General features: G+C 50.9%; 5 protein-coding genes across 5 annotated transcripts; 2 read left to right on the forward strand and 3 right to left on the reverse strand.

The window, feature by feature from the left end:
* The first annotated feature begins 86 nt into the window (after positions 1-86).
* BO85DRAFT_450858 (alpha-ketoglutarate-dependent dioxygenase AlkB family protein) lies at positions 87-1936 on the forward strand. The gene has a single exon (XM_025660472.1). The coding sequence runs from the start codon at positions 572-574 to the stop codon at positions 1715-1717; it is 1146 nt and encodes a 381-aa protein (XP_025514138.1). The 5' UTR covers positions 87-571; the 3' UTR covers positions 1718-1936.
* BO85DRAFT_61664 (D-alanine--D-alanine ligase) lies at positions 1754-3124 on the reverse strand. The gene is made up of 3 exons (XM_025665535.1): positions 2890-3124; positions 2007-2836; positions 1754-1958 (listed from the first exon to the last, which is right to left on the reverse strand). Exons 1-3 carry the CDS (start codon positions 3017-3019, stop codon positions 1791-1793), a joined length of 1128 nt encoding a protein of 375 aa, XP_025514139.1. The 5' UTR covers positions 3020-3124; the 3' UTR covers positions 1754-1790.
* Positions 3125-5446: 2322 nt separating this feature from the next.
* BO85DRAFT_375162 (acyl--CoA ligase) lies at positions 5447-7371 on the reverse strand (the record flags this gene model as incomplete). The annotated part of the gene is made up of 5 exons (XM_025656156.1): positions 5447-6005; positions 6055-6479; positions 6560-6994; positions 7060-7197; positions 7279-7371. The coding sequence occupies 5 exons, from the start codon at positions 7369-7371 to the stop codon at positions 5447-5449; spliced, it is 1650 nt and encodes a 549-aa protein (XP_025514140.1).
* Positions 7372-9172: 1801 nt separating this feature from the next.
* Positions 9173-9873, reverse strand: BO85DRAFT_61785 (uncharacterized protein). Its single transcript, XM_025665537.1, has one exon. It carries the CDS (start codon positions 9762-9764, stop codon positions 9297-9299), a length of 468 nt encoding a protein of 155 aa, XP_025514141.1. The 5' UTR covers positions 9765-9873; the 3' UTR covers positions 9173-9296.
* Positions 9874-14839: 4966 nt separating this feature from the next.
* Positions 14840-16878, forward strand: BO85DRAFT_460725 (Zn(II)2Cys6 transcription factor domain-containing protein; the record flags this gene model as incomplete). The annotated part of the gene is made up of 3 exons (XM_025661735.1): positions 14840-15053; positions 15169-16364; positions 16435-16878. 3 exons carry the CDS (start codon positions 14840-14842, stop codon positions 16876-16878), a joined length of 1854 nt encoding a protein of 617 aa, XP_025514142.1.
* Between the last annotated feature and the right edge of the window lie 454 nt (positions 16879-17332).

Below are 17332 nucleotides of genomic sequence, written 5' to 3' on the forward strand. Positions count from 1 at the left end.
GGCCATGTCGTGTCTGCTTCGGAATACAATATACAAAAGTCATTCGAATATACTTTACTGGAAATATGATAATCGATCCAAGGAGACGGGTCGGGCGCACCCTGGTCCATACTCTGCCAAAGCTTCTACTGTGAGGTTATTCAGCGGGTCAAACAACAATCTAGATCCAGCAGCACTGATGAAACCGCAAGACCAACGATCGGTAGCAGAGCAACGAAGTCGAGCACGTAAGATAACTGGATAAAAGCATGGCTACAGCCGTGAGCTCTACTACCCGAAAGCATAAACTCAATCCAAGGTCACAGCCAAATCTAGACTCACCCGCGAACAAACAAAACTCAACGCGCATGGCACAATCTAGAACATCAAGAAGAAGTCAATCTCCGACCCACAATCTCATCCCATCCCTTGGAACCGTGACATCATCCACCCCAAACCCAATATAAGCTTAACTTTGGCCTCATTCCAGACCTCTCCTAGACCATCCATCCGCGGTCTACCTTCCCCTTCAACATCCGCCACCCAACCACCCCCAATTTTTCCACCACCATCCTGGCAGCAATCCGCATTCATGTCCAAACGCATCAGCACCTTCTTCCAACCTCTTCCGTCGAAGAAGAAACTCAAACCGGATGCGACTACGACAGCAGAATCATCATCATCATCATCAATAACAACAACAACAGTCCCACCAAAACCATCCACATACACCCATCACCCAAGCTATCCCATCCCGATCCGCGACCCGCCCAGCACCATCACCACGTCTCTCCTCTCTAATCCAGCACCTCGACCCCCCAAATCCATAACCAACCACCCGCACCTGGATCTCCTCTACTTCCAACCCTTTCTCCCCGCCCCACTAGCCCGAGACTTATTCGAGTTCCTGCGGAATGAACTCCCCTTTTACCGCGTCCAATATAATATCCGGCGCGGCGGAACAGAGACATCCATAAACACGCCAAGATACACGACTGTCTTCGGGGTAGATGATACATCGACATTCACTACTGCAAAAAACTCGGAATCTGTTTCTACTAATTCCAGTAATCCTGACACAAAAGTCCAAGAAGACACCACAACAAGCCACAATCTACTAGACTCCCCTCAGCAACTACCACCCGCCAACTCACCAATATTGGTCGACAGTAAAACACGCACCGAAACCAAATCCAGATATCGATGCAGGCCTCGACCCATCCCGCCGTGTCTGGACATTCTGCGCCAAGCAGTGGAGAAGGCCACGGACGATGGGACAAGATATAATTTCGTCCTGGTGAATTACTACGCCACAGGGGACGATAGTATCTCGTACCATTCGGATGATGAGCGGTTTCTGGGCCAGAATCCCACCATTGCGTCCTTATCGCTTGGCGTGGGGAGAGATTTCCTGTTGAAGCATAAACCAGGTGGTGGTAGTACTACTACTGATGCTGATCGTGCGATTGCAAATGCAGCTGCGAAACCGCTCAAGTTTCCCCTCAAGTCCGGCGATATGCTGATTATGAGGGGCGAGACTCAGGCAAATTGGCTGCACAGTGTGCCTAAGCGTAAGGGGTTGCAGGGAAGTGCTGGTGCTTTGGGCCGGATTAATATCACGTTTCGGAGAGCGGTGGTGCCTGGCGGCACGGAGAATTATTATCGATATAATGTGGGTGATGGAGTGGTGTATCGCTGGAAGGATGAGGAGGGGAAAATGGTGGCTACTACTGAATAGTTTGTAACTGTGTTGTAGCTTTATACTTATTTGTAGATACAACTGGATTGGAGGAATAGGGAAAGGGAGGCACTCAGTGCGAAGCAAACGGGTTGGTGTAAGCTCGGAAGCGATCAAGTGGCTGCGCACTGTTGAGGATCTTGTGCAACAATGCCCCGTAGTCCCATCCGATAGCTGCGGCCGCAAGAGCAGTTAGACTGGCCTGGTCCTCGCGTCCAGGTCGTCCAGGCCCGGTCATATTCTATTCATCATTAGCTACGGTTCGGTGATTGAAGAAACATGAACATACAGGTTTCATATTGATATCGAAGATGGCAAACTGTGACCCCTCGCTAAACCGTCTAATGTCAATGCGAATGGGTGCCGTCGCCCCAATTAATTTGGCGACCTGCTCGCACTGTCGCATTGCGCTTCTGTACGACTCATCCTGCATTTCGGTTTCTGTGATAGCGCGCGAGTTCGCAGTCACGGCCACTGTACCATTGTATGGCACAATGCCATCGACATGGTTGAAACGGGTGATCGGGGGCAGGCTCCAGTACTCTGGATTCTCTGTCGATGGCGGCATAACTGTGATCGTTGCCTCTTCGCCCGTGAGATATTCTTCCACCATGACGATGGGAGACTCGAGCAGCAGAGCGTTGAGATGTGCCTCGAGCTCGGCTCGATTATGGCATACCTTGACACCGTGGCTGCCGCGACCACGGACGGGTTTACCAACCACGGGATAGTTTGGAATGGAGTCTAGTATAGGGGAGATATTATCCGAATTGCGGATCAACCATGAGCGGGGGAGGGTAAATGAGCCATGGATACGGAGTCGGTCGTTGAGATAGGCTTTGTCATCGAAGGATTCAACCAGGGTTGGTGGCTGTCCGACAACAGAGATAGGGGCTGAAGCAAGAGACTGCGAGGCTTGTAGTGGATGTGAGGAGAAGAGGATCGTGTTGGCCCAAAGGTGCGTTGCCCCTTGGCGCACAGCAGAGAGGATCCCATTCTCTGTGTCCGGGAAGCACCAGCCTTCTTGCTCTTTGGGGTTCGGAGAAGAAACCGGAGTCACGACTCGTACGCCACGGTTTTTGAGAGTGTAGGCGATGTCTGATCCCGAGTCTTGGTAACCTGGCATCTGTATTAGATTGAGTCCTTGGGATAGCAGGAGTGGGGTGTTATACCGCCAGGCTTGCGGGGCTTGCGAGCGCCGTTGATGATGGGCGGCTCGATGGCCTGGTAGAGAACTGCGACTACCGGAGGGGTAGTCGCGTTATGCAAGGATCGGGTTATCTGTGTCATGGGTAGACTCATCGTGTTGTTTAGGTGAATAGTTGACTAGGAGCTGGAAATGACGAAGTCTGTTTTATAGATGTGGAGCAACCCGAGAAAAGCGCCGGCATCGGATGAATCCTGCTGATCCTCGGATAGATCCGAAAACACGGAGTAGCCCGCATTTGCCGATTGTACTCCTGATAGCTTCGTTGTGGTATGGAATAGAACGATGGCCGACTGTTTAACTGCTCAGAAAGATCCGGAGAAAGTTCTCAAGGTCGTTTGACGATGTATTGCAAGTAAAGCAGCACGGCAAAAGATTCCTATACCGGATCCCCTAATATCGCATGCCCCGTACCAGTTCGTCGACAGGAGTAATAAACCGTGTAGAGTAGAGTGTATAGGCATTACTTCCGATATCAAAGACATTGGACCGGTCCTCTGTTGGTAGAGATTAATAGGCACTTCCTCCAGCTTCTTCGAACGCTATCTGCTGGTGTACGGTCATCGTTCTGAAGGGGTGAGTGAGGTGATTTCTGTAATGAAGAGCATGGATCTGTCGTCGATAAGAGTCCGGTAGTTACAGAATGGGTCTGTAACAGACAAGTTTGTTAGCTTCAATTGTTGACAGGAAAACTAGGATGTCATACCTCAAAGATCTGGCGACAGTTGTCTGGCAATGTTGAGTGGTGCTAGATGCAGCCTTAACCTGGGATGGCTTCCTAGATTAGATGCCCTTGTGCAAACAAACAGATTCGAACGTCGATGATAATGGTATCTTAAAGTCAAGGGAGCATGAGTTGGTCCAGACGACCTCTGATGCTACTCTGCTGCCTGCAGCAAGTGGAAAGACTTGAAACCCAACATTGGGACAACGAAGGACTTGTGACCTGCTCAGCGAAATGACAGCATGGCACAGCCCTAGAGTGATTTAGTGTGATTAGAGTCTGCTGGAGATGGGCAGAAGTGGGCCCTCAAAATAAGCAAGGGCGCACTAGACAAACCAAGCAAACGCCGGTGACTGGATTTAGGACCCCAGGAATATACGTACATATGATAAATAGACACTATTTCATGGTATACACAGGTCTCAATTATATTTCTACCATATACGCTAAGACATAGGATCCGATGGATGAGATACTGCCTTTGTCCATGGCAGCAAGCGAGTTGTCCGTATCTAAACTTGCTAGGAAGCATATCGACAATGCGAGCGAAAAGTATGCTGGGATCATATGTGTACAACAAATGCTTAGGGATTATGGCAGTAACTGTTTGTTTGGCAGAGGTTTTTCTAAAAAATTGTCTTACCCCATGAGACTGCCCTGTCCAAGCGACGTACGCGAAAACTTTCAATGTGACTGAATATTGACTGCGTACCATCACAAGGGTACTAGGACAAGCTGATGACATGAGCGATAATAGCGTGGTTATGAGGTATCACATAGCGGTGCTGAAGGGGCTGCAGTGGCTCCTATTTGTTTGACTCGAGTCCCTGTGTAAATGACAATGGATGACTGATGGAACTCAGCCGAAAATGAATCAACTTTGCGCTGACTGCATGACATGAATAAAGCCGAGACCCTCCTAATAGAATCTATGGTCGAGACCCTTTGATCGTCAGACACGCGTGAAGACGGATCTCGCTTCTGCGGAATTGCGGATAAGCGATATAACTAACACTCTCGGTATTTGAAAAGGATTATCTGATATATCACATCCGCCGAAACACTTTCAATAAATACGTACTGCCATCACACGGGGCTTTTGCATTCGCATGTCCTTCGGATAAAGCGCCATCGGTTATGTCCGACTGTCTGACGGCAAATAATTGATACATCACCTCACGGATTTGCCGATGGCAGACGTGGCTAACCTACCATGATCGCACCTCATCTAGCCAGAAGGATAAGTGTGCTGGGGGCTATTTAGGACTAGCCTTACAGCGTTTACTTCTGATGGCGCCGATCCCAGGAGTGTTGAGGCTGATGGAACAGGGGGGCTGTTGAGTTGGCTCACGGACGATCCGAATCTCCCCCAAAGGTATGAAATCTGAAAGAGGTTAGTTACTCCAGAAATGGCCACGAAAACGAAGATTTGAGAGCTTCACGTCTAATTAAGTCTGATGCTGCTGATTGGCACTTTCGATGTCATGAGGCTGAGGGGATGGCAGGCTGAGCGAGGGTCACGTTAACAGTCGGGGTAACAGGGGAAACTCGCTCCGAGCCAACCAACCAATCAACCATTTGCTACCGTCTACAAGCAGCGACCAAACTTGAAGTCAGGTGAAATGCGGGATCTGAATTGAGGTCGCATATCACGCGCGAAGCTTCGGAGAAGACCGACGACCGCTAAAAGAGGCGAACGGGGTCCAGGGACTAATTGAGAATGGCAGAATCGGGAGATTGAGTATGTACTGACTGCCGGTACTAGATACAAGAAGATACAAACATTCAGCAAATATAGCTACAACCTCGGTCTCCATCCACTCTCCTTGACTTCCCTGCGACTCTCTTCCCGCAACACTCGCTTGAGAATCTTGCCACTTGCCGTCTTAGGGATGCTCGGTACAAACTTGACACCCCCTGTGAGCGCTTTATATCCCGCCAACCTCTCCAATAACCAGCTCTTTACCATATCCTCCGTCAACCTGCTCTCATCGGTCTCGGGCCGGCGGACTACATACGCTCGCGGCAACTCCGTTCCCGGGACCACATCCCGCAACCCAATCACGGCAGCATCCACGATGAGCGGATGCGCCAACAGCACGGCTTCCAGTTCCGGTGGAGCAACTTGAAATCCTCGGACCTTGATCAGCTCCTTTTTGCGATCTACGATATACCATTTCTGGGTAGCACCATCGCAATACGCGATGTCCCCCGTGTGGAACCAGCCCTGCTCATCGAAGGATTCCGCATTGGCAGCTGGGTTGTTGAAGTACCCCGGGGTGACGGCAGGACCGCGGACACACAGCTCGCCTCGCACTCCATATTCGGAAATATTAGCTCCGTTGTCGTCTACTAATCTGTATCATTAAGTTAGCCTCGAACTGATGGAACGAAGGAAGAACATACTTAGCCTCCATGTTCGGCACTAGCCTCCCGACCGACCCTGTCTCATCCCCTTCATCCCAGCGGAACATTGTCGCAATACAGCATGTCTCTGTCATACCCCAAACCTGCGTACAATTGGCCCCTGGCCCAAGCAACATTTGGAACCGTTTCTGGGCGTCTTTATCCATGGGTGCCGCGCCCAAATTGCTCGCCCGGATTGAGCGCAGATAGCCCCGTTCGTAAGACATCGGATGCATGATGATGGCAATGGCAATGGGCGGAACAACAGCCATCTCGGTGACTTGGTATATTTCAACCGTCTGCAAGAAGAGGGGTAGATCGAAACGCCGCATGACGTAGTTGATATGGCCAGCTTTTAGGCTGCCGAAATGGCTGCTGGGAGCAGCAGCGGCGTGAAAAAGGGGAACAGCGATGACTCTGCTTACCTTTATAAGTCACTTGTCAGCCAGACAGTCATTCGTTCATCGATAGGGTTAACGGAGACATTTCAAAGTGAGGTACATACTCGCCATGGTCGCGGATTAAACTCAAACACAAACTCGTGTTGGGCGACAAGATTCATATGCGTGATATCCGCCGCCTTGGGAAGTCCTGTAGTCCCGCTACTGAACAGCCTGGCTGCCGTAGTTGTCCTAGACATCTCCTCGTTGTCAAACCTTACCCAGTCTTGTTCACCATGTTCGAGCAGCTCCGTCCAGGACACCGCTCCATCTGGTACTGACTGTCCCAAAATATCGAATACCCGGATCCGATGTGTTGGGATTGATGTTGCTTTCGCTGCCGTAGTTATCGCATCCAGATGCTCCGGCTCTGTGATGATAAAGCTCGTCGCTGAAGAGCGGAAATGATGGCCTAATTCGAAGGTCGTGTAGGCTGGATTTGAGCCCGTAAAGATCCCCCCGGCGCCAACGATCGCCAGGACTAGCATGGTATAATAGATCTATCATTTGTGAGTGACCAACTGGCAGTGGAATCGGAGATATAGAAAAAAAAAAAAAAGCGTACATCATTGAAAGAGTGAATGGCGACACAGTCGCCCTCTTGCACGCCCCAGGCGCGCAGCCCCGAGATCAGTTGGCGAACAATAGTCCGGGCTTGGTTGTAGGAAATGGAGCGAGAGGGATTATGGACATCGACGTAGATCTGTACCAGTTAGAGGTGCTCTGTAGACGAGAAGAAAAGAGATTCGAGAAGAGGAGAATGTATCCCCCATCGGAATATTACCGGTTCGTTATGATTGTAGGGCGGGTCAGAAAAGACATAGGAGATCACATCGGTGCACGGCACCGGGGCCCTGGCTGCGGGTTCAAAAATCATGCTAGATGGACAAAAAGAAAGGACCCGGGGGGACGCGAGGATGCAAGGATGCAGGGACCAGGAAGACGCATGCTGACCGATATATAACCTTAGCTGAGGTGAACCCAGCCGCGATGCTGAAATAGGGTTTATCGTTTTGTCTGGAAGGCCAGGACGGCACATCCACCCGGAGCCGGCAATTGGCACTGACTCGAGTACTGGACACATGGCCAGCATGGTGTGACTGGGACCCCCGCCTGCGACAAAGGCATTGTTATTCAACGGCCCTTCGGTAGACCATTCATGGAACGCCAGACCTGCAGATCGGAGAATATTGAGGAATCAGCGTGCACTGGCCTGGCCGGGGGTACTCGGATTTTAGTGTTGCGTGTCGTTGGGAAATGGCCAGAGAGACCAATGGCTGCGAGGCTAGCTGATAAACAGCCCCCAGCAGGCAACCCACCGACCCGCAGCGCTGCATTTGGCAGCTGCCTTCAAGCCAATAATTAAGCTCTCCTGCGCCCGAGAAGCTCGCCAACGGCCGTGGCATGGCAGCTTGGATCCTCGGCCCATGCTTATCACCGATTACAGCCGAACCTGCACGGATACCTTTTCATTCTCCGCACCGCTACAGTGGTGCCGAGCACAAGAACATTATCAATGCGACGAATCCCACGCCAATCTGTCCAAGCGCAGAGTGAGAGTCTCATGATTTGCCGACGGGTTCGGTGACAGCACAAGACTTGATAGCGACCGCAGCATCGTGCTGATTGTTATCACCGAAGTCGAATCTGAATCTACAAGCCCGCACAGATCCGGTCTGCGTTGGCCGCAATGGAACAGGCCTGACCGTGACGAACCCCATCATGCTAGGCTGCCGCAGACCGTGCCTTCGTTAGGAAAGTAGTCAGCGCGGTATGCACTGGGCTAACCGTTGTTGCTGTCGAGCATCAGGCCCAGATTATGACAAACAGCCACCCCTGCAGGATCGGCCCGTCAGTCGATGACCGTGAATAGCGACATTATGGGGATAATAGAAGAAACATCAGAAATTGGAGGGACTAGATTTATTTGTTTAGGCATGCCTGCGGCTTGAGTTCTTGTCGTCTTTGCTGAAGGAGATTATGCCAACCCTCTCGTAACAACCCACGCGCATTCGGGTGAAAGCATCTGGCTTTCACGTCTGCCTCGCCAATCTGACGTTGTGACATTTGGCCGGAAAGCTTTGGCACTGTCGCCATTCAGCGATCCTAGGAGCCATCCGAGACATATTGAGGCGTGTGATGTGCCTGATTGAGAATGTACGACGACCCCCCATCCGACGGGCTACGTTCAGCTCCGATCTCAAGCCTCGCAGAGGACACAAGCTGTAATGATGTTAATATTTTAGCGGGGCAATGCCGGAGCGAACAAAAGCAACGTGATACACATTGAGTGTTTGAATCAAACCACTTGTATGAGGAGAAAGAATGCTCCGGACAGAGCTGGCTACAGGACCTTGGATTACCTCGCGCATCCAATTCTTTAATAGCAAGCTATTTGTGACGACGCCTGATGCGCTCATGAGCGTACAAAGAGTTGCGGCAATCGTGAAGACGCGGACAGGGCCTGCGCAGTGGCGCCGGCTTATAAAGGAAAAATATAGATCAATAGAGACCTTGAGACTTATGACCAGACCGTGTGTACATGCAAGTGGTACACAGGAGGCAGCGCCGAGAAGTAGAATGGGGTGTGGTGTGGCACTCATGGTGTAAATATCGACCATGGTGTCCCTTGGTCTCGGTCATAAACTTGACAATGGCAGACCCATGCTGGGTTAGCTGACTCATATAGCATTTGACAGGTGTTTGTGACTCACGTAACTAGTATATTCGACGGTACCGACATTTTCTTGCAGGAGGGGAGCAGTGCGAGGTTCCTCTTCAATATGACAACGCCGCACAAACCTACAGCAAAACCATCGAACGCTCTTGAAAGGGGGGCCTGTAGGCTCGCATCGCTCCGTACCTGCCTCTTCTTTCCATACATCTTGGTGTGTTGTACTCGGATGCAAACTCATCACAGGCTATGACGCCAAGATCAAGGCTACCCCCCAAGGCTTGGAGCCAAGGGCAATATCTGGGGATGGAAGCCTCTGTGACCTGAGATGTTCTTGTCTGATAGAACAGGCAAACATAGCCGAGTACTACATCGGCTTTGGCAAGAGATGAGTGGCCATGTATCTGAGATCTTGTCTTCGGGTGATGGTTGCTCTTCCTGGCCGTCAATGCACGGCTGGGGTTGTGGTTACACGAAACCTTTATCCAATCCATAGAGGAAATTATGCTTCGTCTCAAAATCACGCGGAAGAGGCGTCCCCTTGGCAGGCGCATCTGCATCTCATTAACCGGCTTGGCTCGTCTAAGTTGGCACATAGCCTGGTGACAATGATGGCTTCAATCTAGACCATGTTCGGATCCGGAGTTTCTGTTGTTCGACTATTCCATTCTCCTTTGTTCCGATCGAAGCATTTTCTCTGTGAATTTACTTCCCTTGCCCCGAACATCAAGGTCACAAAAATATTGACGTATTCCCTTACGGTCTACTCCGGGCCATTCGTAAATGTGCAGAGTAGAGGGCCTTGCAGCGGGGTCATGAACGAATTTCCGCGGCAGTCCCCGATAAGCAATATCCAGGGTGGTACGTAGTGTTTTGCAGGGATCCCCGCAGATGAGAGGAAATGAATTGCCCAAGTCTGAGGTTCCGAGTTCCAAGGTCCTCTGGCTGAACCCTGCTCGATGCAGGGTCTTCCACACGTTCAACCTTAAGTGTCAGAGTGGTATTTGTTCTCAACCTCTGCTCGTGTGGCAGGACAATACGTTTGAGCCAGGTGAGCAGTATACCAGCTTGGGAAAGAAGACATATGTAGCGAGGTAGCACAGGCCAGCAGAATGCCAAGAGTCTTCTGCGCGGGTTAGCGTTGTACATGCTTGACGTTGCGAAATTCACCGGGGTTCTTCCGAATGGCGATCTCCAGGCCGTCAAACAGGAAGCCATGCCTTTCCTGACGGTCGCGATCCAGCAACATGGCTAGACTTGCATTCAAGGCGATAAGACCCATATCTTGAGCACAGGAGTATTCTGATTCGTAGTGACCCGAGGAGAGAATCTAGCGGCAATATCGATATTCCCGCCGTCAAAAGCCGCCTCGCGATGGAACCCAGACCTATAATGATTTCACAAGCAACACGCCGAGGGCTGAATAACACATTCCTAATCGGTCATATATTTAGCGCAGTGCCTGGGACGTTTGCCAAAACGCCACCAACTTTTTTGGCTCCGGATGACTGGCTAACGCTGCTGTGGTCATATTTTAGCCGGTGGGTCTCGATTAGGGGGAAACACGGTGCCGTAATTTGCAACAAGGTTGACGAGTTTGACAGAGAAGGCAATGCCAACTCGATTTGGATGGCTGTCTTGATGAAAGGATCATCTGTAAGCCGGATGTTAGTCTCGCTCCGTTCTTTTCATTTCGTAGCCACCCAGCGGGTAATCCTTGCAGATGGCTGAGCAGTGCCTGGATACTTTTGCTGTTCCAGTCCTGTCAGGTCCCTAGGAAAACCAAACACTATAAACCTGGCAAAAGGAAGGGTGCATTCGTATGACTATATGATCTTCCTTAGGTAAGATACGACTCGGGCGCCCAGAATCCTGTTGTGGAAGTATACAGAAGGTATCAGTAGCAGCGCCTAAACTTGGAGACGGGCATTTTACTTCGATGATCAACAGAGCTGGAATGTACCTCTGACACCACTCCCCTTTGTCACGCTCAAAGTCAGATTCTTAAGAGACAGCATATAGTATGGTTAGCCTGTTGGGTGGCTCCCGGGCCGGTGAGGGACCAAAGGAAAAGTTTAGCAGAAACGTCACTAAAAGAAACCAGTCAACACTATCCCTCACTTGCCCGAAACAAGTAAACCAAGCGGTAGGATTGCTCCGAGTCCCGGTTACAGAGACTTTGTGTTGCTGTCTTCCTGAGGCATGCCCCTGGGGGGCCACTTACAGCGGCGTGATAACCAGGAAATGGCTTGTGCATGTGTTAATAGGATCCAGCTGATAACCACCTATGTTTTATCTGTCCTGTCAGAGTATCCGTGTTGCAGAAAGATAGCAGATGAGTGCTTTGTGGTCGCATGAACCTTCTTCTGGGCATGGCTGCTCCACTCCCCTTCACAACGCTCGGGTAAGCCGAGCATCAAACACCTGCAGAGATCAACCTCTGTGGCGTCTCATGGTAAAGAGACAACCGCATCTGCTTTCAGTTCTTCTTCATGTCGAAATTAATCTTAGAGACTCTAGATCTCCTCCCTGCAGCCACGCGAGACGCGTATATAATTCTGTACTACTGAAGGCTGTAATAGCACAGGCTCATGATAATTCACCATAGGTCATTGATCTTGATGGCCTAGTGGATCAAATTCGAAGCAGATTGGAGGAACTATTGTCTCCGATAGATCAGAAGTCGCCATCTTAACTGATAGATAACAATCTGCTGGCGGATAAGTGCATGCGGCACTACGACTGTGCTACTGCACGACACGCATAGTTTTGGTTTCGCAAACAGTTCAGGTAATCCTATTATTATTTTTTCCATTTTTCGTAAACCCTCAGTGAACAGACAACGCTCCCAGCTTGTTGCGCAGTTGTTCGGATTTGACTTATGGGGAACCAAGTCATAAGGCTGAGAGGTCAGTGGCATGGACGCCCTATAACACACAAGTGAAAGATCAGCCAAAGTTCGAGAAGTCGGAATCGGAACGATCGACAGAGGTGGTACGTATAGGGATTGGAAGGCATCACAAAGGGATCTAAACCTAGAATAGAGGATTGAGTAATATAGTCCAACGGCCACTGAAATTACAGTCAATGGTTTCGATGAGCTTCGATTCCTTCCATCCTGGGTGCCTCACATGCAAGTCGAAATGAAGGCTTGCAGGTGTAGCAGCATCTTCAGCAAGTTGCAGGAGGTTGAGGCGTTTGGCTGGTTTGCAGCAGCCAATGAGCGTGATCAGATGATCTCTTTGTAGGGAGTTGAAGGGAGTAGTCACTACTTGAGTGTACTTCTTACTACTAAGTACTACCCCTCCTCCTAGTGACTTCCGAGGGGCTTTCCAACTTCCAACTTCGCACTACTACAATCACTACATCCTCTTACGTTCCATCGGAGCCAATCCCATCCCCTGCACTTCCACTTCTTCCACATTCAGTTCTTCTAGCGCTACCTTCAATTTCCTAATGTGGTAGCATTTCCAGCTCTACTATACACAGTATCTCACTCCACTCATGAACATTCCTTGTTTTCCCTCTCCTTTCCCGACCCGCTACCACATGGCGTGTCAGCTTATCCTACGGAAGCTCGTATTACCCTCCGACTCTTGAGTCTAGCTTTGGCCCCCAGAATCAGAATCAGCTGGCAATCCACTAACCAGATCGAGTCTGAAGATCGACGTCGCGTGTATGAGCGTCATATCCTATTTTTTCGCTGCCGGGTTTCCGAACCTCCTAGCTGACGGTGTACATGACTCGTGATAATATTCTCCTGAGGCTCCCGGTACGAATATCGGGAGTTGGCCGCCGCTAACCCAAGATACGGAGGTTGTACAGTAGTTTAACGCGTGGAGACTCCGCCGGGGTCCCAGAACGGATGGGTGTTGGCGGGTTAGGCTGGCGGCCTCCTGTGGCCTATGCTGGCCCATGCGTCTCGGGGCTCAGCGGAGTGCGTTGCATTTCCCCATCCCCATCCCTATTCCCTTATCGGCGGGCAATTCTCCCTTTTCCTTTATCTTCCACGAGACCCCGGTCCTACAATATATCTGCAGAAGCGCCCGCCAACCAGAAAACTAGTACATATTCGCACCAAGTCCGATGCAGCTGTTCCTGCTATTGCGATGGGGGGGAAGATAGTAGTTGACTAGCCACTCCACGGATAACATGAGAGACCCCGGAAGAATACGTGATCAAATCAGGAAATTGGCTAATTCGTATTTAATGGTTCAGGATCTACCTCGTATCTGTGGATGACGCTGGAATCGGGTCTGACCTAGACGGAAGCATCGCGCAATATTCGCACCGTCGACTCAGAATCTATTTCCAGCAGGCCCCGGTCCACAAGCGACACTCGCGTGAATTAACCGGCCCCAGGAACCACGTTTCCTTCAGGAATTGATGGACCGTGGAGTCTGGATTCATTATTGCAGAATGTCTGAGTGGGCGGGTAGGGGAGAAGCGTTTCTTACGGCTAGCGTTGACATCCTGCGACAGCGCTAACATGCGGGCCATTCCGCTGCCAACGTGCTAGACACTCCTCACCCTCCTGCTGTGCCAATATTGTGCATAGAGGGGGCCTCCTGATACGCTGGGCTGACCAAGGACATGTGTGAAACGATGGTCGGCCTAGCAGATGCCTAGAAAATTAGAGTGTGGCGAGGTATACGGGATGGCGGACATGCCAACCGTCAGACAGACAGCAGATGGGATCCGGGTGGGAGCGCTAAGCCCGTTAATAAGCGGAATGGCAATCAGGGTTGGTGGCCGTGGAATTATGCCTACTGCAAAAAAGGGCGTGTGGCTTTCTGCGGTTACATCCGAATAGTAAAAAATAAGACAAGAAAAGAAAAGAAAAAAAACACTTCCGCTGCAATGTGATGATCAATCCGGACTAGCTGGCGACCATTGCGGTCTCATGTATGGCCAGAGCCTGATTATATTTTATTTATCTTGCCTAACGCGGATGGCTTGGACTTGGGCGATCGCCGCCTGGCGTGGCGTTGCGTTCTGGATTTTCAAACGGGAGATCGAATCCAAGACATTCATCCTATCGAAGGACTATGGAGCCGAGGGGGAGGCACGCGCTCCGTGGTTGGTGGAGCAGCCTCCACGGGCTGAAAAATACCAGGGATGCAGGGCAACTTCAGATTAAGCCATGCAGGCGCCCATACATCCCCCATTCGTCGAGCAATTATCTCAGCAGGAACTAGGGTGTCCTTCGTTAGGTCGGGTGAATCTTATTAAATACACCCCATGCTAATATTACGCAGACTAAGCTACAAGCTACGGTTTCGGGGGGGTTCCGCAGTCTGCAGGCCGAACGGGGGATATTCATTCCCCTCGAGTCGGGTCAGATGTACAAAAAAAAAAGGATCAGAATCCTTCCATTTGCTTCCCGATCGGTCTTTAGGGTAGCTTGAGCGAGCCTTGACTAATCTGGCCTGTTATTTCCCCTCAACAATCGCCCCGGATCCGAGATGGGTAGCCCGGAGGTTGTACTTATCGACGGCGTCCCCTCGGTGCCTTTCCCTCTTCTTTGGTCCTAATATTCATACTACGTTGACACATTTATATCTCATCCACCTTCCTCCCGGACGCGGCTCCTCAATTTCTTTTTATTTCTTCTCTGGGGCTTCCACAAACAATTCAGCTGTCTGTTTTAACTGAGTGTGGCTACCAAGTTATGCCCGCTATGACCATTACGCTGAGTGACCAGACACATGCCATGTCTGAGGCCTCACCGAAGAGGGATGGCATCGCCGGGACAGAAGTCAAGAAGCTAGGCACTCGGCATGGCCATTCCCAGAGCAACTGTCATCACCTGCCGCCTCCCCCATCGCAACCCACTGCGGAAGGGGAATACCGATGCGGAATCTGCAACAAGACATATAGTCGACGTAGGCTGCCCTTTCTTATGATCGCCCAATGTTGACACATTTCTCTCCTGAGTCCCTTGATCATACTCAGAGACACGGCCACTTATGCAAAGACTTGTGGTTAACCAGAAAATAGGTGATCTGCGGGACCGGCACCGTCGCCGTTGTATTAAGAACATTGGCCAGGAACGCCAGTCCAAGCGCAAATCCTGCGACGCCTGTGCGCAAAAGAAGCTGCGGTGTTCCATGACCCGGCCCTCCTGTAGTCGGTGTCTGCAAAGCCGACGGCCTTGCGTGTATCCGCAATCTTCTGTTCCTGTTCAAACTCCCAGTCTTGATGATCCCCAGGACAATATTGCTTCGTCTGCCGGTTCTATACACTCTGTTCCGATCTGTGCTGGTATAATACCCGGTGGCACGACATGGGCCCTTCCAACATATCCGTTCGACACACCATCTACCGCGGATGAACTACACGATGTCTCGGGCTCCTCGTGGAGCCCCGAAACTCCAACGAATGCCGAACTTGCGTTTCATGCCGTTAATGAGAGTACTATGCTTCCAATGCAAGATGCCTCGTTGATGAATTCTCCGCCCTGGCAAGACGATCTTCATGAACAGTCAGAAGCATTTGGGCTGGAGGAGTTCTTTCCCGGGTCGCTTGACAGTTGTTCGCACGCTATGTATATGCCACCGACGATGAGGTCCTCTCCAGTGACCATAGTCCCTCCCACCCCGGCTACTCTCCCGGGTGACTCTTATGCCGCGGGAGGCGGACTGAATATGTCGTCGGTATCTCCTGGATATTTCGATAATATCTGGCCAGATATGGCGTCTAACGACGAAGAAAACGAAACTTGGCGGTTCGGCACGTACACCCATAGCCTGACAGGATCGGGGTTCGGCCAAAGCTTCCTGCCCAAAACAAGTCATCATAGCCCAGGTGACGTTGGTGACCTCTACCAAGAGCTGTTCAGTCTGCTACGCGAATACCCTGGGTTGGCTCTGCAGAGACAGTTCTACTCGCCCTTCCTACATCATGAGCTACAGGGGTATGCGATGCAATCAATGGGCCAGCCACTTAGTACCACTCTGAGTTCGATTTCTTCCTATGCGAATTATCTGGAGACCTGCGATACATTTGACCTGTCAATGCACAATGGGGAGCGCCTTGCAGCGGCAGAAGGCTGCGTAGTAGCGCTTCATGCGGTGTGTGTTCAACAGATCTTGAGCCTTTTCGGAGACAATTTCGCCACCAACGGCCTCAGCAAGCTCCCAAGCCTTACAGGCGAGCAAGGGCACCCCGAGACCCCTGTTGACATTCTCTTGAGGGTATGTAACCCCCCACTCCGATTGCCCTACGCCCCACCCTACGCTCTGAGCTGACCTGGGTGGGCTTTAGATGACGCAACGGGTCTACAAACTCCACGAGGACATTCTTCGTACCCCCCATGAAGATGAAACGGATTGGCGGCGATGGAAATTCGCCGAATCCCTGCGACGTAACATTTTCTTCGCCAATATAATCCGCACATTAGCAGGACGGGCCCGCCGTTACAACGGGATCAACATTGACCCGCTAGATAGCGCGATCCTTCTTCAGCTGCCGTTGCCGGCGCCGGAGGAAATGTGGCGAGCACGCAGCGAGGGGGAGTGGATGATAGCCCGCGCACAGACGCAGCGGTCGTGGGCGCGGGGGGTGGATGGTAGCATGCTGCCAGCCCTGCGGACCCTTCAACAATTGTTGGTATTGGAAGAGGTTGGCAGTGTAAGTGTTACGTTATTGCTTCCCATCACACGCATGATTCTGGCGTGCGCCAAGCTCAATGGAGCTTCATATGGCTGAGGTGGACCGGTGGGCCCGGCGATAGGGCGATTATGATCGTCACGGTTGAAATTATTTTGGCATGATTTTCTTGTTTCTAAATACCCTGTTCTTCTCATGAAGACTACGATCATCGTGGGATGTATAAGTTCTGTGTGCCCGCTAGAGAGGTAGACTAGATTTGGATTCTGCGAGGCTTTATTATTATTATTATGAAGCTCATTGTTTCTTTCCGTTTTGTCGTGGAATTGACCCCGAAATCGGAACCCAATTCCGTGGGGGATCTCGACATTGATAGATCCCATCACGTCTTTAGCCGCCACCGGGTTTTGAGACTAGCTAGCTAACGGCAACAACAAAGCCCGTGCCAACCTGCACGTATCAGAGAGGGAAGAGAATGAAATCATCAAGCCGAAAAAAAAAAAAAAAAAAAAAAAAAAAAAAAAAACCCGACTGGGAGTCGAACCCAGGTCTC

This window comes from Aspergillus piperis, assembly GCF_003184755.1.
Source record: "Aspergillus piperis CBS 112811 unplaced genomic scaffold BO85scaffold_13, whole genome shotgun sequence".
Lineage (NCBI taxonomy): Eukaryota > Fungi > Ascomycota > Eurotiomycetes > Eurotiales > Aspergillaceae > Aspergillus > Aspergillus piperis.